The sequence below is a fragment of the Diplotaxodon limnothrissa genome, linkage group LG17 (genome assembly GCF_057381915.1).
Source record: "Diplotaxodon limnothrissa isolate DT_005_m linkage group LG17, D_limnothrissa_male_GT1.1, whole genome shotgun sequence".
In the NCBI taxonomy this organism is placed as follows: Eukaryota; Metazoa; Chordata; class Actinopteri; order Cichliformes; family Cichlidae; genus Diplotaxodon; species Diplotaxodon limnothrissa.
In genome coordinates, this window is record NC_140612.1 from 40,877,056 (window position 1) to 40,902,685 (window position 25,630).

At 44.2% G+C, this 25,630-nt stretch overlaps 1 protein-coding gene across 2 annotated transcripts in view; it reads left to right on the forward strand.

Moving 5' to 3' along the window:
* Window positions 1–2,156: 2,156 nt before the first annotated feature.
* The window catches only part of ano8b (anoctamin 8b), a 41,125-nt gene continuing 17,651 nt past the window's right edge, over window positions 2,157–25,630 (forward strand). For both annotated transcript variants that reach the window (XM_085375789.1, XM_085375790.1), the window contains exons 1-3: window positions 2,157–2,507; window positions 22,151–22,261; window positions 23,545–23,677. In XM_085375789.1, the coding sequence (XP_085231915.1) occupies window positions 2,330–2,507; window positions 22,151–22,261; window positions 23,545–23,677 (422 nt within the window). In that variant the 5' untranslated portion in view covers window positions 2,157–2,329. The remainder of the gene's footprint in view (window positions 2,508–22,150; window positions 22,262–23,544; window positions 23,678–25,630) is intronic.

Below are 25,630 nucleotides of genomic sequence, written 5' to 3' on the forward strand. Positions count from 1 at the left end.
AAACATTAAAATATAAAATGTTGGTTATTTTGTGGAAGGAATCTGTTTGACAGTAATCTTTTGTCCCCCCACAAAAGTAGCTTTGCATGAAATAAAGCATGAAAATAACTCTTGTTGTCTTGTTTAACTTGAAATTGTGTTGTGATATTTACAAATCTTCCTCTAATATGAAGGGATTTTATGTGATTTAGGCCACAAAAAGGTTCATTAACACTGTCATTGGTGTACATCGATCATTGCTGCAAATTCCAATGTTTTACTTTTTGTGTATGTAGCTAATATCGTTCTTATTGCAGCTATAAACGTTTCACTTTTTATCACTACTGGTTTTTTTTAAACTTATGTTTACATGAACTCAAATGATTAACTCAGTGATGCACCTGCTATCAAAGGATCTACTGTTTGTGTGATGTACGTGCCAACATGTCTGTCACCTTTGTTTTGTGGTTAGTATATGAAAAAGGAGGATGTAAAATTCAGTTCAGGACAGACCACAGTTTGTTTTACTGCCAATTTACTTACCAAATCATCAAAGACTGGGGGAAACAGCTCTGGCACATTATGCAGAATGCACATGTTAACCAGGAAACAAATCAGCAGTCAAGTTTTGCTTTTTTCAGCACAAGGTGGAAAGTATTCCTTAGTGTGTGAGAATCAACAGCAGTGCAAACAGGGTTATTCTTACAGCACTACTATTTTTAATTTATTTCAAATGATAAGTTTTACAGTATTTGTTTAGATTGTGTTCTGTCTATTAAAACTAACAGTGCTTTGATCTGTGGTTCTTCATAGACTACATAAATGCGTGCATGTAACAGAATATAAACAGAGACTGTGTGCATCAGTGTGTGTGTGTGTGTGTGTGTGTGTGTGTGTGTGCGCCCCACTGCAGCGTCTTGCAGCTGTCATCCCAGAGAGTGGTGAGTAAGCAGAATTTGTGCTCACAGATGAGATGCTTCTGAGCCATACGAGGGGGCGGGCTGCCAGCCTGCCTCTGTAGCCGCACAGTGAACCACGGCCTCCAGGAGGGACGACCAAGATGATAGATTGTGTACACGGTGAAGAGGCATGGCCCAAGGCCTGGGAGCAATCTTTAACCTGGGATCTAAATAATTTATAGACTGCTCAGTGTGTGCACAGAGCATGACAGCTGCCACCTCACAGCTGCTGAATACAGTCCAAACAGAGACAGTTACCTCTCAGCCCCGATTATGATTCCAGGTTATGAAATGATCTTTGTCTACAACGATAGCTGTGTTCACCTTCCTTGCACACACAAGCACTCCTAACATATGCTTTAGCAACTCCCCCACAGGTTGAAAAGGGGCAGACACAGTAATTTAAGACAAAGCACATATTTTACCTGCAGAGGATCATCTGACTCGCTCTGCTGTAACAACATTTATTTTGAGGGCCGTGTGTCTCTTTAGGGTGGAGGACTGCTCTTTGCTCTCTTTTCAAGACAGTGTGACCATGTAAACTGGCCTTAGCGATACAGTGATGGAATGACCAAGCTTATTAAGCAGCAAAGCAAACATTACACAGCCCCACGCCGTGTTTACTGTAGAGTGTTTGACTGAGAAGCGATATTACCGGTAGCCACACACAAGTGTCACTAAAAATTTAATCCATGAAGATATTTTTTGCACAGCTTCTTCAGTTTTCCCATCATAGTCAAAGAAGAGTGATAGTCTATGAAAGGATTATCAAAGGCGTGCACATTAAAAGCACCAGATCATCTGATTGGGCATCTTGCCTGTGAAGTAATGTCATCACTGTGAAAACCATGCATTTTGAATGAGTTTTCCTTTAATGTAGCCATTTGGATTCTATTTTTGGCCTCGATCTGCAGCCTGCGAGGTGATAAAAATACACTTCTCTCAGAGATGGAGGAACCGCTATTACATGCATGCATAAAATGATCCTAACAGACAGATTCTTTTAATTCCTACAGCGTGCGTAGTGCGGGTTTGTTACATTTAACATTTTTGGTAATGTAATCTGAGACAACAATCAGTCAGCGACCGTGAAGGTGCATGTGTCTCACACAGCCCCCTCCATCCACCCCTCCCTCCCTCTCTTTGTCCCTCCTCCTGTAGTGGTTGGAGGAGCGCTCTCCATCTAACCGCGCATCCTGCTCCAGAGTACCACCAGGATGATCCGCCGCTGCGCCAACGCCAACAACCTTCACTTCACTTTCATTCTCATTTAACCCCCACTCTGACCCCCACGCTACACCCATGCTTTGCCTTCCTCTTGAGATGCGACACCGCTGCACGATTTCCCGGAGAATACCTTTATCCTCAGTCGCTCCTCGCTGATAGAGAGCATGCCCGACACGGGGACGGCAGCGGCGGGCGCTGCTGCAGCCGGGGCGGCCGCCGGTGGCGCGACCACCTCCGGGGACGGCCCCGAGAGTTCCCGGCACCGACACCGAGCGCCGCAAGGAGACGCAGAGAGGCCGGATCCAGGCTCGGCTCCGCCACAGACCTCCTCCGGCGTGCTGGGTGAGTGAGAGGAGGCGGAGGGGAAGGACAGGTGAAGGCGACGCTGTTGGAAAACGAGACAAGAGGCGCACTGCCGTCGCGCACCTCGCGGTGGCACGGTTCTTTTGTCTCCACGAGGGCGTCCCAAAATCAACACCTGGTCAGGCAGCAGGCCTGTAAACGATGGCTCTGACTGGCATTTCGTGCTGTTTCCAAAATTCACTGCTGTGATAATAGGTGTTCAGGAAAAATGGCCACTTTGGCACATCCGAGTTATGACCTTCTGGTCGGTTATTGTCTGTTTAGCCCATTAGCCTGCCTCCTGTTATGAGCCCATTTGTTCCCTCTGGGCAGCTGTTGTTGTCCATACTATCCTCACACGCAGCTCACGGGCCTTGATTGGCTGATAGTTAGCCTATTTTTATTGAAGGGGGTTCTCTCTTGTCAGTCATCTCCTCTGGTTTAAGGTTGTTTACCTTCGAGATCACTTTCCTCGGGATTTCCGAACTATTGCAGGTGGACTGCACTATTGCACACCGCGTCGTGCACCTCAGTGTCAGTTTCCATGCTATTGGACAGACTCGAGGACAGGTGCATGTTTAATCTGCTTTGAGCTCGCAGTGTTTGCCTTTTCTCGGTTCACACCTCCTCACATTTCATTGTATTTTGGTCTCCGGTGCTGTTCTTGTATTGGAGGCTGCAAGAAAAAAGTACATCATAAAATCGACTTTTCCCTCCTTCTTCTTTACAAAGGATAATCAGAACCAGCCTGCTTCATGTTAATACTCCGTGCCTCTGACAGTGGATTTGAACAGCCCATATCTTAGTTGTCTCTTTGCAAGATTTACAAGTGAGGCTATTTTTGGATCAGACCACAATATTAGCTGGGACAGGGAGCCTCAGCTGCCAAGGCAGGATTGTTTTCCTGCATGCGGGGTGCAGAGACAGCCTGTGCCTCCTGAGTGCTGCTGCAGAGTGATGCAGTGGAGCAGTGGGCTGTCAGCAGATGAGACCTTCTTTCCACTCTTGGTCGAGGTAACCTGAGCAGGCAGCTGCCGAATGGAAGAGCAGCCTGTCATCCAGTTGAGAGGGTGGCACCCAGTGGTCCTTGAATGGGTTACAGGCTGTTGGAGGGCCAGTGAAATGGAGATGAGTTCAACTTTACGGTGGCTCGACTAGCTAGAGGCAGCGCCGGGGCAAAGAGAAGAAACCAGGGCTTTAAGGCTGGCTAGACACACATGTGTAGGACAAATCTAAATAGTGTCAAGTATGCAGAGCTGTGCAGAAAGCATTGAATGCTTGATCAGACATCTAACACTGTGTTTTTAATCGTCAGATCAGAGGAATCCCAGTTTTATTCAGATGTTGGCTTTGTTTGACTCGATATGTTTATTAAGTTTAATGAAAGAAGAGATGAGTTTATAGAAAGTCCCCGTGCTTCCCACAGTGCAGGGACAGTAACTTAACAGCAGACATAATAGCCCAATGCGTCCAAAGGTTTCTGTGACATGAACTAGGCTGTGAGATGTTTATTGTTCCCATCTGTGCTCGAGAATATTATGTGTAGAAATAAACATCAACATGCGTGGCAGGTGGTGTGGTGGTTAGCACTGTTGCCTCACAGTAAGGAGGTGCTGGGTTTGAATCCAGGTTTGTCCTGTTTTGTTTGCACATTCTGTCAGCGTGGGTTCAGCCTGGTGAATCTCAGGACGCGAGCGAGCGATTGGTGACCTGTCCAGCGAGCTCGCATTGCCTGAATTAAATAAGCATAAGATCATAAATGGATGGTTAAACTTCAAAACCATCTACAGTGTGGGAATCTACATGAAAACAGATGCTTTTGTGTAATAGTTTCGCCCAGCATTACAGAAACACGCATGTAGAGATGCAAATAGTGGGAAAGGATTTTCAGCACATCTGGCTCTACTATTACACCTGCAGTCGTTCAGTGAATCAAGACTGTTTCACCGATAGCAGCGATGATGAAATGATGCAGTGACGTTTCCATGAAGCAGTTCTTAAAGGGGTAGTTCACCACGAAATCCAGGGTTTTTCCTCTGAGCTGTGCTGCTGTTTATCGACACTGTTTCTGCTGTGAGCTCCCAGTGTTGGAGTTATCAGAGATGTCTGCTTTCCCTTAAATATGATGGAGCTATCTTCGAGAATGTGAACTGTACCGCTGTGCAGAAGCAAGGGTGCTTTCAACCATGAGGAGGGGCTCGCGCTCATGGCAGTGTGACACGATGTAAACATTAATGCTGCTGCCCTAAGCTGAGCTTAAATTTCAGCTTGCTGCCAGCTTCCATCAGCTGTTAGGTGAGAGAAACTCGTTCCTACGTGAAGGTTTGTGTCTTTTCTTTGAGTAACTGGTTCAGGATTTCTGAAAAGAAACACTGCTGCAGAGTTTTATGTATTTTTCTGCAGATTTGCAATTTTGTTCTCCTATTTTTATATAAAAGCTGAAATAACTATAAGATTTTGGAGTGACCTGCCCCATTTACTTATAATAAATACTTGTTAATTATATACACAAAGGGAAAAGCCTTGAGGCCAATAGCTCAGGGGTGTCCAACTGTCCTGCAGGTTTTACATGTGTCCTTGATCCATCACAGCTGATTTAAATGACCTCCTCAACATGTCTTGAAGTTCTCCAGAGGCCTGGTAATGAACTAATCATGTGATTCAGGTGTGCTGACCCAGGGTGAGATCTAAACCCTGCAGGACACCGGCCCTCGAGGCCTGGAGTTCGACACCCCTGCAGTAGCCACTGTGTTTTTAGGGAACCAGCTACATTTTTTGTCCTAACGTTCTCCTTTAGTTTGGTGCATAAACAACATGCATGCTTACGAAACTCATAATCACTCACATCTGTCACAAACTACGAAATCAAAACAACAACCCGCTGTCAGTAGTTACTGCAGCAGTAACTCCTTCCTGTGTCTGTTCTCCTGCATGGGTTACGAAAAAGAGGCTCTGGGACTTCAGTGGGATTACTACGATATCACATAACGCCCTCGCACGTGTCAGTGTCAGTCAGCGAGCAAAGCACAAGGGCAGGGTGACTTCTTCGTGCAGCCGGGGTCTTGGTTGTGCTCTGGAACCGAAAGGCTCGGATGCTCGATTGTCTCCGTGCCTCCACCGTATTTTGCTAATCTCTCCCACCGCAGCAGACTGGAATGACTTTGATCCTCGCAGCCATCCTCCTTTGTAGCCTCAAAACTCAAAAGCCCGCGTCTCAAGGATTAATTAGACACCCAACGTTAACGCCTCAGCAATTAGTTTGTGTTCCCTCTGAGGCCAGTGTTGATAAGATTTGTCATGGAAATTAGGCCATGCAATTTGTGGTTTAGGATTAAGGACACGTATGTGCTGAGGTTATTCCTGCACTGATAACGGTTCACTTTTTTCACGGTGCTGTTAAAAGCTTCTTTTGACCCAAAACACCAGTTAGTGGATTGTAGATGTGGATGTTCTTCATAAGTTAGCCCAAAACTTGGGAATAAAAATAAATGTAACTTTGTGATCACAGGAAAACCTGTGTGATCCTTTCTCTGATGTAAAATCTAAATAAATTTGACAATAAGTTCACAGGTGATAGTCCGAAACCATCCTTGGACCCCTGCTTCTTTCTGCAACTCATTTCTATCCCTGTAAACTTGTCTGACCTCGTCCTCATGAGAACAACATTAAGCAGTCACCCGTGCACTCTTTGCCAGAGCGCCGCTCTCTCTGTATCTCCGGCTCTCTCGCCTCTTCAGCGAGTTGAATGCCTCAGCTTTGCCTCAGACAGATTTAGTCAGGTTGAGTGTCACACAGGCTGCTTTAAATACAGCAGCGTGAGGGGAAAGCATCCCACTGAACTTCCTAAAAGAAGAGCTGCTTTTCACAGCAGCGGCAGACGAGCCTCTGCTTTTGTGCCCTCCCACGGCTTCGTAATGAAAGGGCTGATGAATGTCGTGCAGTATGATATAATGACACATGTGTTGTGCCTAATGACTCTGAACTTAATGTCTCTCTTGCATCTGTCTCCTCGCCTGTGTCCCCCGATATTCATCGCACGCTCCGCAGAGATGTATTTCCTGTTCCTCCCTCTCTCCTCGCCTTCTGGTGTAAGCGCTGAGCTGCACATTAGCTGCATTAGCAGTCAAGGAAAAATGCCTCTGTGTGGGGTGACCTTGCTGCTGTAGCTTTATCAGCCTTTCCCCGACACGTCACACGCACAGCTGACTGATCGCTTTGGCGACTATAAAATGAAACGGCCCGCTCTTTAGACGAGCAGCTTGCCTTCAAATTGTGAAGTCAAGCTGCCGACCAGATGATATTAAACACTGCAGTTAATGCTGCAATGATTTTCTGTCGATGGTGACAGCGGTGGTGTGTTTGTGGGGACAGTGGATCTTTGTGTGTGCCAGAAAAATGTCAGACTACAAAGCATCCCTGTGAGTTCCAACAAAGGGAGCTTCCCCAGATTGTTAAAGGAGCTGAGCTGAGCACAGGTCTTAAATTTGGCATCAGGAGATGAACCGAGTTATCCATGCTGACTGTTCACTGAACAGATCTGTTTTCTCAATTTATTCTGATCATGCAAACCTGCGGTGTCCAACTCCAGGCCTCGAGGGCCGGTGTCCTGCAGGTTTTAGGGTCAACGCACCTGAATCAGATGATTAGTTCATCACCAGGCCTCTGGAGAACTTCAGGACACTTTGAGGAGGTCATTTAGGTAAAGATCAAGGACACGTCTAAACCCTGCAGCACACCGGCCCTCGAGGCCTGGAGTTGGACACCCCTGATGTAAACAATATACAGAAAGTCATTTAGCAAAAAAACTATACAAGATAAAGCAAAATACCCTCTAACTATCCTCAGTTTACATATCCAAAAGCATTGGGAAGAAGTGCACACTTATTTAATTCCATCCTCGTCCATAATCTGTCAGCAATAGACATATTTCTAATAACACTGACTATTAAACTGCTTAAAATACAAATTATTATCATATTATTTAATTTTAACAACTCATAACTCCACACATTAAAGCCAATGACCTCCAGTTGTGGAGCATTCACTGTAAAATCTGAATAAGAACGAAGCAGCAACTTACTGAACCGAGACATTTACTTTTCCTCTTCTGTGGATTTCCTCTTTTTGAAGTGCTTTATGTTTGGACATTGTTTTAACTCCACACTCAAACTGTTCCACACACAGAAACACAAAAACGTTCCCTGATAGCCGCACGTTCACAGCTAAAGTCGGAAAAACGACTTAAAAGCACCTTAAATGATAAGTTGCTATAACTCTTTAGTGCACTGGCCTGATGACGCAGCCGCCTTTGCTCTGATTCTGCACTGCATGAAAGGAACAGCATCATTATTGGACCTTCGTGACAGGATGAGTTTATGATGGACCTGAGAAAACAGATTGTTTCTGTTTCTTTTTTCTAACGCAGGCTTTCGGAGGTGTCCTTTAAATATGTGTGCTGGTTTTACTGGCCCAGCCCCCTGTAGGTCATACTGGGACCAGCCCATGAGCTAAAGTCAGTAATATGAACTGAAACATGAACTAAAGAAAATCTAAAACAAACTGAGAGCGATCTGCTGTGATGAACGTGGTCAGTGTAGCCCCGCCCTTGGTCAGTGTAGCCCGCCCTTGGTCAGTGTGGCCCCGCCCTTGGTCAGTGTAGCCCCGCCCTTGGTCAGTGTGGCCCCGCCCCCACCTTCTTGTTACCTGCTTGTTGGTTGCTTTTTCTAAACTGCAGAGATGCTCCAGAACACACAAACTTGTGTTATCAGGCTTCCTGCTGCGTAGGTGTTTGTGTGTATCCAGCAACATTAGATGATATGTTTTAGGAAGTTACAGATAATTTCCCAGAGCTGCGATAAACCGTCTGTCTTGCCAGCAGTGATTCACTTGCCCTACATTCTCAAGTTTTTAATGGCTTAATCATATCCTCCATAATGCCTCTTTGCTTCTAGCCAATCGACTTTGAAAAACTCCATTCATGGCCTCTGGAAGTTTACACTCCTCCATTTATAGCCATGAAGATTATCGTTCCTGCACGCAGAAAACGATAATGCACACTCCAGAGCTTAATGCGCGTGAGGCGCGCAGAGCTGCTGGTGTTGCCCGTCCGCCTGTTTGTGTGGAAGCAGTGACACAATGCAGAAACCTTATCAGCGGGTTTAGGCTCCACTCTGTGATCAAAGCACGGTCCTGTGCAGGCTGATAGCTCGTTCCTGAAAGGAAAAAACAGAAATACGAGGACTGAGAGGAGTTGGGTCAGCGCACCCTTTATCCTGTGTGACTGCACTGACTAGGCCAGGATTTGATTCCCTTCTTTTTTCATCAGTTGCTAAGCAAAGCCAGGAGAAATCCAGTGACCATGGTGAAGAATGCTGTTTCCTGTCGCAGTCGTAGGAAACCGCTCTACATTAGCTGCTCCGCAGTGTCCACAAAGACCAAAGGTTCGTCAGAGCGTCGTGTACGACTCACCAGGGAGGGATGCTCTTTCTCCTGAAGCTCATAACCGGACATATCCGTGTCAGTGTTAGCACGGAGACAGTTTTAAAGCACAGTAACGTTGGTTCTTGTCCTATTTATCACTCACGGTTCTCAGTAAATACCCTCCTGTGACTCGTTTTGTTTCAGCCACTAAGTTTGATTTTTTTGTGGGTAGCGAGGTGCAATCAGTCCTCGCGCTCGTGTCCTTCACCCCTCTGAAGCAGCCTGAATGCAGACAGCGTCTGTCTGACGCACTGTCAGAAATGTTACAGCTCCCTGTGATTGCTTGTCTGGTTTTTCTTCGAGGTGCTTGTCACCCTGGTTGTCTGACGCGGCTCCGTGTGCATGTATATGATTTGGTTTCGTGTAAGGGAGACACGGAGCTAGTTTAGTGCAAACGAGGATCAGAATCAGGGTTTGTTGTTCCAAACTGAAGCAGCTGCATGTGTGAGTGTAAAAAACAATGTTTTTTTGCTTTGATATGAGCACAAAGCTCAGAGCTGTAGATGACAGATTACAGCGTCGCTCTGGGCTTTTCTTTGAATGTCCTCTTAAAATGCTCCACTTTTGTTCTTGGCAGAGAACTGCTGCTCATTGGATAGTTCGTCTTTCTCCTCCATTGTGGCGGAGTCACCAGGTTGGACTTCGGCAGGCCGTCTTGGTCATGTTTACATCCCTGAATGTCCCAAATTCCTGCAACGTGACTCGCTCATTAGATATTTGATGATATGAGCCTTTGAACAGATGTACCTAACAAACTGGCTGGTGATTCCAACCAGCAATGAAACCATTATATGTCTTTTAAGCCTCCATACGCTCACAGCTGTATTCTTCAACAGGATGGAAATATTCTTTATTTATGTGTTACTGTTTGTTTCCTGCGATACAAGTTGATATATTTGAAGTCTTTAAAGGTTTCTGACCTCCACCCGTGTTTGAAACGATGTTCTGTGAGATGTGATGAAGCTCGGCCGTGTAGCGTGAGTCTGTACAGCCTGATGGGCTTGTGGGGTTGAAGAGTGTGTAACGAGGTCATTTTCATTCCTCGTTCTTTGTTTGCGTCCTTTGTTCCTTATCTGAAAAACGTGAGTCAGATCTTGGCTGGGGCCTTTAATGTGAACTTGAATGTGGTGAAAGTCCACAGCTGAACAGGAACACACAGTTCCAGGTGTGATGCAGCAGAGGTTTCTTCCTCCTCCGTTTTCTTCTTTCTCCTTGCTTATCTTTACTCTTGAGTCTACATCATCACGATATATATATATATAAAAGGACACAAACTCAGCGTGTCCTCTGCGGCTACGCGCCCTTTGTCTTCCTGGTAGCTTTTACTCCAGCTCGTTCGATGTGGAAAAGCGCGCTGAGGGACAGGATCTGCATTGCCACTGCTATAACACCCGTATGTGGCTGTGAGAGAGGGTGATCTCCCGTTTCCACGTTTCTCCTGATCACTGTTTATTCAGGCAAAGCAGCTGAGCGCCTAACGTTTGCTTTAAGGTCTTTGAGTGCGACTGTGTGGCCTCCTTCTAACAGAAGAGGATTCGCCAGCTCAAAGATGCTGCGACTTTGAATTAGGCCTCACGCCGACCATTTCCATGAGTTCAGCTACATCTGTTTAAACTGTGTTAGCTTCTTGTAGCGTGCACAGTGGCGTAACCGACCATCCCAACATCTCTCTCTCTCTGCGCGCGCTGCCAGGCTAAATGAATTATGATGATTTGCTGCATTTCCTCCTTTTGAAAAAGCTGAAGAAATCAAAGCTGACTAAGTCATTAATGATATCCTCATGGGAGGAATGGTGTCGTTATGTCCAATAATCACTGGTTCCTCCGGGGTATTGATCCGACTCGGAGCCTCCTTTCCGGCTTTCCTGTCCAGGAATAGAGTATGGTACCATCGTACAGACAGAGCTCCATCAGACTGACTGACTGTAGTACCTTTTCTCCAAATTATTTAATTATCCTCCCCTTATGCTTTCTGACATGAATAAAAGCGCCCAGTTTGCCCAGTGTTTACTGGGATCTCTCACTGCACCACAGTATCTGATTATCAAATGATTAATAGTGTTTTCTGATCTCCCAGGATGCTGGTAGGAGCTGGATCCTCTGAGTCATTGCAAATACGACGTCAGAGGATCTGACAACAATTCAATCAACCTTCCCAAATAGCTTGGTCCAACCGCAGTCCCACTGAAACGACTGCTAAACTCTAAGCTTAGTAAAGTCAGTCCCTTTCACGATAACAGAGCTTGTGTACTTTGGACACTAATGCACTAAAAGCTTTTTAAAAATGCATGAGTCTGTTTTCTCTCCGTGCCTCAGCTGTTCAGTTGTCCACACTCTGCACGATCTCTGAATAAAAGGTCGTGTTGTTGATTCTCCGTGAAACTAGGGCTGCTCGATTATGGCAAAAATGATAATCACGATTATTTTCACTGAAATTGAGATCACGATTATTTGACGATATTTATTTAACCCTTTAAGACCTACTATAGAACCAAGTCCACCAGAGCTTATATATATATATTTTTTTTTACATGCTGTAGTGCCATTTGTGGGAGCATTTCAAGTTGCTATACATCAATACAACTGTTATAGCCCATATTTTAATAATATGTATGTATTAAGTCCATAGTAATTACATAAATTGCAAAAAAGTGCAATAAACTACAAAAAAATTGAAAATCGCTTTTGTTTTGTTTACATATATTTCTACTTGGAGAAGTTTAAGAGGTTTATCCCTCAAAACTTTAAATACAATAAAGTTGCAAAAAATAGTTTCCCACCACAGGAAATTTATTTTGAGTGTCTTCATAGTTTTATTTTGGAGATACAGCAATTTGTATATACTGCAGGAAAAACAAAAAACAATCCTATGATGCAAATTTGCAAAGAAAACAGCATGTGCATCATTTCACTGTGGGAAGTGTTACGAACAGCTGATCGGATCGGCAAAGCCTGTTTCTGGAATATTATGTTTTTGTTCCTGCAAGCGCTTTTTATGCAGTTTTTGCAAAGCTATATGTGGAACGAAACCGTGACCGAGGACAAGCTGATGGCATCAGATGTAAGTACAACTCCTCCGGTTTCATATGCAAAACAAATTATTGCGCTAGCTTACACGGTTCAGGTTCTACAGGGATTTAAAAATAGTTACGCAAAACGGAGCGTGCTGCTCTGACCGGCTTTAAAGGGTTAACAATGACTTTAAAAAAAATAATATAAAATAGTGTGCAACACCACTGAAGTTTTTTTTTTTTTTAACTCTTTTCAACCAACGGCAGTCACTCTCCTCTCCAAATAACTTCTGCTTAGCTTTCCGAGCTTCCCTCGGGTCCTCTTAATCAGCGGTCTCCAACCTTTTTTGCGCCACGGACCGGTTTATGCCCGACAATATTTTCACGGACCGGCCTTTAAGGTGTCGCGGATAAATGAGGGAGGGGCTAATAATCGGCTCAGTCATTTTTAATGATCGTTGAAAGCCCAGATCGTAATCGTGATTAAAATTCGATTAATTGAGCAGCCCTACGTGAAACCATCACCAGCAGGACTTTGTCCAGATTTCACTTTGCACCTCATTTAGATAAGCTGATGGCTTTTACTAGAGGTGCAACGATACACAAAATTCACGGTTTGGTTCGGTTCTTTGGTGTCACGGTTCGATATTTTTTCGATACAAAAAAATATTCATGCCTTTTTAATTTGTCATTTATTAAAATTATAAATATATATTTTAACTCAAAAGTACAGTTTTTAAATTTAATGTTGCTGAAACCACAAAGTAATAAAAAAAAATCTGATTGAGGAATCCCTCATCTTTGGAAAAGAGAGTTTATTACAGAGAAATGGCTCTTTCAAAATAAAAGCTCTACTATACGCTTCTTCTGGGCTATATTCTCAGCAGCACATTAAACATATCAGGTCCCCATAATGAGGATCACGTGCTAACGGCTGTCTAAATGACTCGGGTAAAGTTTGTAGCATGCATGCTTGTTGTTTTTGTCTGCTTCCACTTGTTTTTGCACTAGGATGATGTCGGAGTAAATGTGCAGTCATACTCGTTGTGTTCCCACTAGTGCTGTCAGCGTTAATTTAAAATGACGTTAACGCCACAACACGGCAAATCTCCGTTAACGAGCTACCGCGGATCGCCCCGTGCGTGGGGCTGGACGGTGTCAACAAGCTAACTGCGCTAACGCGCTAGTTCCCAACAATGTAATTGAGCATTGCGTGGCACATCCGACATGATGTTTTATTTTTGTCCATGACGCGCTTACCTTCAGGGTCATACTTCACCTGAAGACCAAAATAGTTCCAAAGGCCAGATCTGAATGAGGGTGGGGGAGGTTCAATTTGCCATGTTGCAACGAGCTTAGCTTCTGTCTTGCTAGCTTGCGCTGCGCTCAGTGGATCTGCGCTCGACAGTGCAGCCTAGGCGAAGTAGTCGAACGCAGATCCACTGAGCGCTCAACACAGACAGCATCGTCAGAAGAAAAGTTGATAAAATTAATAAAAAAATGTTGTATTGTTCGATACATATGCGTACCGAACCGAAAGCACTGTATCCAACGGTTGCACCCCTAGCTTTTACACACCAAGAACTCGTATCCGTGACGTTTGTGACGTGTCCAAACGAAGCGAATCGATGTGTTTTCTCAAATAACATCTCTGAATATTTTTCTTCCACGTCAAGCTCTTCGCCAGAAACTAACAACGTTGTCAGTTCTTAGCAAGTTTATTGTTTATTTTGTGATCAAATGTAGCCAGAACTACATCTAATCTGTCACTGAAGTGAAAACGTTGCTGCTCAGAAAGGCCCGCTTGCCCGCGTTGCCTTTTTGCCCCCCAGAAAAGCCTTCCTCCACACTGGCAGTTGTCCACTGCTCAACAAGGAGGTTTGTTTGCTTCACAAAGGCTGCTATTCAGTCCACTATATTCATCATCACCACTCACTTATTCATGATTCGTAATCCTTGCTTGACAATGTTCAGTTCATGCAGTTAGATAACCAGTCTGTGGTTGTCTGAAGGCGTGCTCTGCACCGACTGGGCACAAGAGGGATTCTGTTTATGATTATTACCTGATGAATGCACACAGCCCCTAGTTTTATATTGTAAACAACAGCCGAGGCCCTGCTTCTCTGCTTTTTCGCTGCGGTTGCTCATTTAAATTAACCAGCTAACCTGAAATGAACCAGCGATCAGCCCACTTGGCAGAAGAAAGAGAGTTGGAAATAAAGGCGTCACATTTAGAGAGACTAGGTTTGAAGTGCAGGGAAAAAAGTGATGTAAAGGGTAGAAAGACGCTGGGATGGGAGACGCCATGCTTTGATTATTCTGCCATGTGAGCGGTGGGGCTCTTTTCTTGCCTCGTCCTCTTGGCTCTCAGCCACAGGCGGCTCCAGTGTCATAAGCAATCATTGTCATTTTGAAGCCAAGGATGAGTCTCTGTTATCCTCCCTGCGTCTGTTAATGAGGAAACCAGAGTTCTGACATCCACGGGCATTCGCGTCTTTATCCCATTTGTCACAAACGTGTAACAAACACAGAAATCTTAATCCGAGCGACGTCATCGATACGTGCTTTTATCTCAGGACAGCTCTCTGCACTTCTGTCTCTGTTGGAACCAATTTGTCACGAGTTTCAACAACATTTTATGGAAATTGCTTTCAATAAAACAACAGTATTGCAAATAAACACTGAAGGTTTTTTTCCTGAATATTCTCACGCTAAATATTTCATACTTGTAGTTTTGAATTAGATGTCCTAATAACTGTAATTCAGCATTAAATATGAATGTCCTTGGTGTCAGTGAAACACAGTCATTCTAATTTTAATCCAGCATCAGGAGACTGTGTCACTGGGTCAAGATAACATTAGATATTTTATTTATCCCATATTTGGAAAATGCTTTGGTGCAAAAACACGCTGCTAACACTAGCACGTTATCACTGTCACTACGAGTAGAAACGAATGAAGCTGCCTTTCCACAGTCAGTAGCTCTGCTCTCTGTTTGATGTGTCTGTGGCTGGAATTGAACCAACAACCTTTTACTTGTGCAGGTGTTGGAGATACATAAACTGGCTGATATATTGCTATCAGCATTAAGAACCGATGGGAGAGACACCATTCAACTATGTTATGAGCATTGATGTTGCGAGGTTTATCCACCAGAGGGCGCTCTACAGACCCCCGATGGCAACAACCAGGGACTGTTTAAAATATAGTGATAATTTAGCTAAGCACCATGTTTTAACAGGTATGCTGATATTAATTAAAAAAACCTCTTTACTCTTTACTTAATGACGACATGTTAAGATGTGGGAATTTCAAAGTATGAATCTTAGCTGTTGTAATTATTGTGTCTTAATGCAGCGGTCTCCAACCTTTTTTGCGCCACGGACCGGTTTATGCCCGACAATATTTTCATGGACCGGCCTTTAACGTGTCGCGGATAAATACAACAAAATAAAACTAGTACCGGTACCGAAAAAAAGAACATTTATTCATAACACACGTGAAAAGACCCAGGAAAACCGAGTTAACAATAAAAACGATAACAAAATAACGCTGAAAACCGATAAAAACCCTGAAAACCAGACATTTCACACCTGAGCCTCAACTCTTGCGGCCCGGTACCAAACGACTCACGGACCGGCACCGGCCTACCGCTGTCTTAATGGGTCTTTTTCCTTCTGGTTGTAGTGCAACCAGCAGGAAAATGTCCAGGCTACGTAAAAGTTAAGAGGGGGTTGTACTGACGAATGTCTGTGGGTGGGAGTTTCATACCACGGCTCCACCCGTGGTTACTACTGCGCAGATCCTGGCTTCAAATTCAAGAAGGCGTCTCCCAGATCCGGGATATTTTAGCTTCATTTATACAAAATGGGAGGAGGTGGAGCCGCGTCATCCATGTTCCTTACAGTCATTGGCAACAACCAGCAGAGCGTAAAGGAATTAATCCACGACTTGTTTGAATTAAAACAGATTTAGTTTTAAACTGCATTGTTGTGCTAGCTAGGGACGGACTCACAAATAGCTACACGTAAAACAATGTCAGAAAAATCTGTTTGTGGGCGGAGCTCAGGGGGCCACGTTCAAGTCTGACCTGGAGCCCGTTAGCTTTCACTGCTCCTCTATCCAAGGAAGCCGAAAATGTAAAAAAACGTCTTAAAAAGAAAGAGATGTGTCTGAAAGAAAAAAATCTATCAGCTGATTTTAAATGATTAAATATGGGTGCTGAAAATGCTACATCAGCTCTAACTGTGAGCATGGTAGGACTTATCCCAAAGTAACATCCTGTGGTAACGGCTGTAAAAAGACGATGGCTCGTTGTCATTGGGCCTGGCTGTTTGAAACCTTAGCTGGTGCGTTTGTGTGTTTTAAATAAAACGGCGTGATCTTCCTCGCGTACCTTCAGTGATGAAGAAGGTTTAGGGTGAGGGTAATTTCGAAGGCAAGCTCTCTCGTAGTATTGGCTCCTGGAGTAGAGCACACTGCCTGTGTGAAGGCATCAGCCCTAAGAGCTCTGTGTACACAATGATGACAAATATCTCTTGAGACGACTGAGAGAGGAGGCAGGAGAGCTGAAGGAGAGAAACGGATAAAACGGAAGCATGGCGGGAAGGAGGGATTGATAGATTCTGCCTTGAGGGGCTGGAAAGAGAAGATTTAGATGGAGGAAAAGAGACGGTGGTGCCAAAAAGATATGAAGAGGAGAGAGAGCAGACTGAGGGGAAAGAAAGTGAGAGACTGCAGGAAGGCTGTGCTGCTTTGGGATGAGGGCCTTTCATATCCTCTAAACACATCTGTGTATGCAGCTGCCAGAAGGACGTGGTGTACGAGAGTCGATGTCGGTGTCTGTACGTGTACCTTGCGGTACAGAGAGGTGGCCGCTGCCACAGCGATGGAGTGAGTCAGTGTTTGGGAGCAGGAGGAAGCAGGACGGATCTGGTTTCTATCCCTTTCCTCGAGACGCGCAGGATCATTTTGTGCTCGGGCGAAATGATCGAATGTTTTATTTATTCCAAACGTCTCGGCGCCACGATTTGATTTGACGACTCGGTGTAAAAATGCTGTCAGTCTTTGTGTTGGGGTTACAGATCAGCTCTGGGTCCTCTGTGGCTGTTTGTGGACTCGTCTACACAGGATGGCAACAAGTCAGGAACATAAATGAAACTGTTGGGTGTTTGAACCCGATTAGGCTCGCTGTCCCACTTACTGATGTAATCGTTGTAACAGGGTCATTTGCACACTAGATGTGACAGTACAAGTATTTTCTGCCTGTTTTATATTTTGCCGTCCTTCCTCTGTCTGCTGGGAGCTGTGTCTGTCTCTCTGCCTTTATTACTTTATGTCTGTCTCAGGCTCTCTGTTGAATAGACGAAAACATCCAGTCTTCAGAAGCTCAATGCAGACTTTCATTAAGCTGATTTTACAGATTTCATCACCTGCAGCGAATCACCAAACCTGCTGTTTTCTCAGGATGTGATTTTTGAGGAAAATAATTCAGATTCACGGTGACAGAATCTCTCACGTGTAAAATCTTTGATAAAGACTACATAATATTGTTACAGATAGTTTATTATGATGATGAAGGCTGATTGTGTGTGCTTTCTTTTGATGCTTTCTGTTTAAATGAAACCTGTTTATAAGTCGACGCTTCACCGAACTTCCTCCTGTGTGAAGCACAGAAGCTATTACTGCTAAACCATAAATGTGTTCCTGGTTGTTACTTAAAGCGACACATTTTATTTCTGTTCGGGACGTCTGTGACCATATTTTCAGGAATGTGGTTTGAAGCGATGAGCTGAAAGTTCGTGAAGAGAAATGTGCGGTCATCAAATGTCCTGTGGTTCATCATAGGACCTGAAAGCTGCAGTAAAAGTTTAATGAGATTTCTAAGGATGCTCATTAAGGACCTCTGTAGTTCTGCCACTCAAAGCTTTGCACCACAAGGTAAAAGCATCTTCGTTTAGGTTCATATTCCCACATTAATCAGCTTTATCAGTCGTAGGCTCCCAGCAGCTCTGGATGTTGGGGTCACATGACACCGTGTGCATATTGGTCAAGAGTTGTCTGCCATATTGGAAATTATACAACCTCCAGTTGCTAGGTAAAGATGTGTCGGTTGGGTGTGGTTCCTGGAGGTTGCGCCGGTTGCACAGAAGGTGCTGCAACAATAATCTGTGATTTCTTTAGTTTGGAGCCAATTTTCCGTGTCTCTCTGTAAATACTCATGAAATATCCCAGCAGTAGTGAAACTTGGAAACGTGCATTTTTAGAGTAACTGTTTGTAAAGTCCGGCTCTTCCATTCAAACCGATGCAGCAAAACAGTCACTGGGAGGTTTTGGCCAACTGGTTGGGGAAGGCAGGTGGTTGCCAGGGGTTACTGTAGGCCTCTGTGACGAGCCTCACCAAACATTTTCACTACAACTGCCATCAACTTCCAGCAACCGCTGGCCAGCGCTTGGGGACTCATTCAGTCATTTTTCACTCATGATCAGAAATTGCCAGCCGAGCCGTCTGCAGGCTGTGTGGGCCCTTATTCACTTATTCGTTGTCACTTGTTTATTTGACATTGAAATGAGGTTTTCAAGGACTTCAAACTGAAATCTGCTTATTCAGACAGTTTAATGAGGCTTATTTTTCCATAGCACGTTCATTTGATCTTTTTCCTGAATGCACATCTTTTGGCAGAGAACAAAAAAACCTCATGTCTAACCGGACTGAGTGAGAAACGAAAGAACATTAATTATTTGTGCACAAACTCAATAACACATAAAAACATATTATTATCAGTTTGCTGGCTTATGGAGTTTGAAGGCTTAACTTGTGCTGTGACCATGTTTGGTACCTGATGGAGTCACTGTTGCCGGCTTCATTTCTCAGGCGCGCAGGTTGCTGCTTGCTTTCAGTCCCAGCTTTTATCCCATTTGGAAGAAATAAGTTCATAAAACTTTAAAAACAAACGTGCTTTTACCTGGCAAAGCAAAATCTTTAAAGGAGGCTCAAGGTTACATAAATGGCAATCAGTTATCAAACTGCTCACAGAGAAGACACATCAGGTCTGTGACCTTCATTTAAAAGCTTTGCTTGACTTTCATGACTGAATTACACCCCATTAATCTCATACTTTATATCTCATGTTCACACACACACACACACACACACACACACACACACACACGCAGACGTCCCAGAGAAACACTTCAGCGAGCGTCTCAGATCACAGAACGACGCCCTGCTTGTTATGTCTGCCTGGCTGCTGTCTGATAAGCCCCACAGCAGCCGCCTGACTCTGAAGGCCGTGAGTGATGCAGGATTCATCTGTACGACTGCGAGTCCTGGACCAGCCGAGTCCACACTGACCTGGTTTCTGTTACGAGGCCAAAGGGGCTTTCAAGCTCAGACTCACCGACCAAAATGACATCCGGGATCTTTTGTTTTTCTGTGTAGCTGCTCCACAGTCTTTACCGAGATGTTGTTTAAAGATAAATATGGATCAAAAGAGTAAACAAACACACGACCCTCACTGCACAGGTCCTGTTTAATACCGTTATTATTTGCTGCTGTTTTACAAACCGTTACCTCAAAACACTCCAAAAATAGCTGCTTATCTGGCCGTGCTCTCATTTGTGCTGCTTGATGAAAATACATTTCTATGAAACTGACAACAACTTATTCCCAGAACATGAGAGGCGGGTTATTTCTATAGCAAAGGGGGGACGTGCAAACACAAAGCTGCAGCACGAGCCCGTCTGTGCATTCAAGCCTTGACGGGCGACGTATGAATCAAACATCGGGACACATGAAGTGAAGCTTTGTTGAAACCAATCTGTTAGCTGCTCCAAGTGTGTGTGTGTGTGTGTGTGTTGCCTTCAGCGATGAATACAGGACTCATTAGAATTGCTGTCATGTTGCAGCGCTGCCTGCAGCATCTCCTCTAAAGCACAGTGGAACAACCAGTCACATTTCAGTATCCAGGAGAAGCACTGAAGAATAAAAAGACAAACACCTCCGTCTCCTGTTTGGCCTGTTGAGATGTTTAAAAATGTTCTTCAGAGGAAAATCAGCGTGGAACCAGATAAAGCGGTTGCAGCCTCTTCGTAAGTACTCGAGGGACTCTTTAAATACTGATGTTGGTACTGAAATCATTATTCTCGACAAAAGACACCAGATAGGAGGCAGACAAATCTTTAGATTTCCTGGATATATTTGATAAATAATAATAATAATGGCCTTAATTAATAAAAACAGTAAAAAAGTAGGTGTTGTTCCTACAGCGTAACCTTAATGCTGTTATTTATATTTCATAATATCCAACTATGGTGGATCCATCCATTCTTAATAATACCAAAGAATGTTTCCTGCTTGCAGTGAAACGTGCTGCTCGTTATCGTCTTCGTCCGCGACGTTACTTGTTGCTTTCTGTTCAATTTGCACAAACTGAACTTGACAAAAGAGCTTTTGTCCATTTAGCATCCTCAGCTTGGAACGAGCTGCCGAACGACCGGAAAACGTCAGAATTCATTTCATTAAGTGCTTTTAAATCAAAACTCTGAATCCTGGAGGATTTTTGTAACTGCGAGATACTCGCTGCTGCCATCTTGGCCAGTTTTTAATCTCAGTGGGATTTTCCTGGTTAAATAAATTTTTAAAAATCACCCAAAGCTTCCTGTTCATACGTCTTACACATGTGCAGTGTTGTAGTGTATTTGTTGTAGTTAGCCCAGCACAGTGTGCTGCGTGCATGATGTGTGACTTACAGAGGGTTTTATCGGTGATCTGTCCGACATGAACAAACAGCTCGAGTGCCTGTAACACCTGCGTGGTGCACCTGGTAATTTGCTCTTTTTGTTTAAAAAAATAAATCTGCATTAATAGAGCTTTAAACACTGAGGGACTGTACCAGCAGATCTCATGACCTTTCATGAATACAGAGATGACTTCATAGTGCACGTTGATCCAGTGCTGATGCGCATACATAATGTGAAGGTGAAAAACAAATCTAGATGTGCAAATACACTCTGTGGCTTTTTCCCCGAAGCCCCACCGGGCGTCCCTCTGTTCACAGTTCCAGGAAGCAGGATGACACGCTGACTGGCAGCAGCGCAGAGATGCATTAATGTGACAGTTTGAGTTAAAGCACCGTAATAAAATTAGCAGCCACTTCCCTGTTTGCCACATTTTAAAAGCATTTAAGTGATATCTGAACTGATAAGACTGACGAGCTTTTACATTTGTAAGATTCATTTTACTGCTTCAAACATACAAAAATAAACTTTTCATGACTGCGATTCCACCTTTCTTGACTCTTCATTAAGGGGGGGATGCTGTGGGATGGCCTCTCCACGCTGCTGTCGTTGTTATTTAGGACTCGTAAACAGTTTACACAGACGGTCCTGTGACAGCTGAGCAGGATGTGAGCTTACGCCCATCGCAGTTCACTCGGCTTTCTTTTGACTCTTTGCACTGGCTCCGATTTTTCAGCGAGGTTGTTGAAAGATGAGCGAGGTGTCAGGGACAGCAAAGATTGCAGCGATGTTACAGGATCCAGGGAGGAAAATTTATTGTGTTGGTCTTCCTTCAGCCCGCCTGGAGTTGGCAGCGTTTTGAATGTCACATTACTGTGACAGTCGAGCTATTTCCAGTTTGCTCTGGACTTCAGGGACCAGAGATGAAGTAGATGTACACAGACCGAGTTCATGCATGTGTGTGTGTACAGAGCATTGCATTGTCTCTGAGACTCATTACATATCACAGCACTCAGAAATAACCGCTGTGTGTGTGTGTGTGTGTGTGTGTGTGTGTGTGTGTGTGTGTGAGATAAATCATAGCAGAGGGTGGTGAACAATGTGTGGCCTCTGGTCTTGGCAGGGCAGGATTATTTCAGTCAGTGTCGTGTTGTGAGTCAGAGCGGTGTGACATTTAAATCTGTCCTGTCAAGAAAGACAGTTGTGTGTGTGTGTGTGTGTGTGTGTGTGTGTGTGTGTGTGTCTTTGTGTTGTGGCAGCAGGGGTAAGGGTTTGGAGAAAGTGGGGTCAGGTGGCGGGGGTGTGTGAAAATGTTAAAAATGCCATTTCTGCTTACACCCTGTCTCTTTGAAAAGGTGACTGTCCCCCTCTCCGTGGGTCCGTCTGACTGTCCGTCTGTCTCTCCGTCTTTCAGATAAGCTGTTCGGGAAGCGGCTGCTGCAGGCTGGAAGACACATCATGTCTCATAAGTCTTGGATGAAAACGGTGCCCACAGAGAACTGCGACGTCCTCATGACATTTGCAGGTCAATCAAACACACACATTCCTGCTGCTTTCATACGTGTGAGAATCCTGACTGACAGCTTTCATATCACAAACACAGAACTATGTCTGCAGTTAACCCTCAGTGTGGAGCTGCTGCTCATCATCACTTTTTAATTTGCTTTTCATGTAGGAAAAGAGGGTAATCCCCGTGTTTGAAACGCTGGAACAATTTTCTGTTCTATCACAGAGGATCTGTGTCCTTTTTGTATTGTTCGGCCCATTGTGATGTCCTGGGAATGTCTTGAGGAAACAGTTTTGGCAGAAACAATCACATGGACCCAAAAACTGAAATAATTCATGTTCAGGGGACAGACACTGTCTCTGTTTTTAAGATGAGGCTTACAGCGCTCCTTTTCAATAAAGCTTAAAGTTAAACCTGGATCAGATCTAACTTAGACTGCTGAGGGCTGCACTGTTTCTTCTTCTACTCTCTGTATGTTTAAACACAATTTGGCATTTAATCATTAGTTATTATTCCTCTCTGGCTCTCTTCCACGGGCGTCTTTAGTCTTGCCTTGCTCCCCTCACTCCCAACCAGTCCCAGCAGAGGGCCGCCCATCCCCGAATCTGATTCTGCTTTAGGTTTCTTCCTGTTACAAGGCAGTTTTTCCTTCCCACTGTCACCAAGTTCCGCCTCACAGAGGATCATGTGATTGTCGGGGTTTCCATGACTGCAGGGTCTTTACTTACCACGATGACTGTTGGGAGCTGATTGGCGGTGGCATACAATATGACTTATGTTACATGTTAACTTTGCAATAACTGCAGTGAACACGAGCTTTTGTATTTGTATTCTATTTTTATCTTATTGTATATTTATTTTATTTTATTCTACTGTATATAGTATTTTATTTTATTCTATTCTGTACAGCTGTGTACTGTATTTATTCTTATTGTATTCTAATTTTTGCCTCATAACTTTTGCACTGTCCACTTCCTGCTGTGACAAAACAAATTTCCCACGTGTGGGACTAATAAAGGTTATCTTATCTTATCTTATCTTACCTTATCTTTTACTGTGACGCTCAGTCAGTCACTGTAGTGTCGGTGGAAAAATGTTAGATGCGCTCTTATTTCCTAGTTTCACCTTCAGCTGTAAGCTTAGGCTGGCGCCCTGCAGGCCGAGAAGAACGTGATGATTCAGTAGTATGACCTCACACCTCCAGCTGCTGCTCAGAGATAAAAGCAAAGACTGTGGGAGTACTCGGCAGATCCTACGGGGGCGTCAACACGAACTCTTTGTTTTTCCACTTCCTGTTACAGATACTACAGATGACCACACGTTACTATGGCTACTGAACCACATCCGACTGGGAATCCCAGAGCTCATCATCCAGATCCGACATCATAAACACACGCGAGTCTACGCATTCTTCATCACCGCTACGTATGAAAAGTAAGAAATCAACCAATCAAATCAGAAAGGAGCCTCTGGTTCGTGCTTCTGTTCATTTTGCCTCTGTCAGGGCACCCCAGGGTGGCTGTGGCTGCAATGTAGCTGCCATCACCAGTGTGTGACTGGATGTGTAAAGCGCTTTGGGGTCCTTAGGGACGAGTAAAGCGCTATAAAAATACAGGCCATGTGTTGGCTGATGCTGCTGACAGTAGGACCGCAGCACTGATTATCAAACTGTTCTTTTAGTTAATCAGTTAGTTCAATGTTTCACTCTCTCCTTTAAAATGATTAGAATATTCCAGCTTTATGATCGAACTTGCTTGTTCTCACCTTCACTGCTTCTTCAGACATATCATAGTTCGGGATGTTGGTGCTGTTTTAACTGTGATCAATAATTAACAAACGACCCATCGCAGATATTACTTAATATCGCCTCTTCCTCCACTGGCTCGAGGGGTAGTTATTTTTGAACGTTACTACGGGAGTCGGGATGTAAAAGGCGAGAATAACCCTGCTGTGCTGTGTCGGTGTGAAGCAGCGCCTCCGTTTATCATAGTTTTAAATGTAGTTGCAGCTTATAGTAGGCGCAGCAGTTTAGCTCGTACACTGTGAATCACGAGTGAAGCTGATGCCTGGTGAATCAGCATTGCTCCTCTGCTGCTGGTCTTTCAAGTTTTCCAGAGGCTTTAGCATCATGCTAACCTCTGTGTAGTGGATTTGCTGTGATTTCACTCCCACTGTCACAGACAGTCACAGGTGAGTGCAGGGTCACTTTAATATCAGTGCTGACTTTGACGTATAAATACAGAGAAATACAATCTGGGGATCAGGGCGGCAGCTGCTCCCGTGCTGCATTTCACCACAAATGTTGAATCCTCTGTGCTGACTGCGCTTTTAGACGACGGGCTTATCTAACATAAACCTTTTACCTGTGAATGCAGTAAGAGCGGACAGATTGTGGGAAAGAAGAGAGAGAGACAAGCGGGCGTGACAGAGAGAGAGAGAGAGAGATAAAAGCAGAAAGGATGTAAGGTAAAGAAACGCAAAGAGGAAGCAGTGAGGAAAGGTGGTGAGGAAGGATGGACTGAGTGCTCTTCTTAAAAGTGTGCCAGTGGGTTTTGGATGAAAAGCTCAAAGAAAGTGCTGCTTGACCACACACACACACACACACACACACACACACACACACACACACACACACACACACACACACGTGTTTTCATATCGTTGTGGGGACATCTCATTGGGATAATGCTTTCCCTAGCCCCTACCGTAACCATGAAAAATCAATGCCTAATCCTAACCGTAACCCTGACACTAAAACCACATTTTGAGTCTCAAACTCATTTGGTCCTGACAAAGATATGTAAACACACACACACACACACCTGCTGTGGGGTCGGTTGACCTACATTTTATGTGGTAGAAATCATAACCCAGAAAGTGCTCCACGTCCTCTTGAATTCCCCTCGGATACTGATTCCCGGTCCACCATGAAGCAGCGTGAAAAATCCTTTCCTGTTTTAGTTTTGTTGGATATGTTCAGCTGTGCCATTTGTTCAGTATGTTTTCATATCGTCACATGATTTATAGTTGTGTTGTTATCATCGCTGAAAGAGTCAGGATGGAGCTGTACGTGTGGGAGTGTTTTGTGCGTTTTTTCAGAAAGGCTTCATTCATTTAACTGAAAGCAGCAAATTCAGCTGTAACAGAACATTTTCTTACCTGACATGTCATCAGTTACTCATTCTGCTGCTCTGACGGGCAGTTTACGGTTTGCCATTTGGATCTGCTGAGTTTCTGCATTACCTACATTAGCATAAACACGCAGAGCTCTCCATCAGCAGTGTTACTTTACAAGGTTAGCTTTGTCCACGCTTTGCGTACAGCCTCACTGTCAGACTTTCTCTCTTTGTGTTTTTGTATTTTCTTGTTAAAAAGCTGAACACTTTT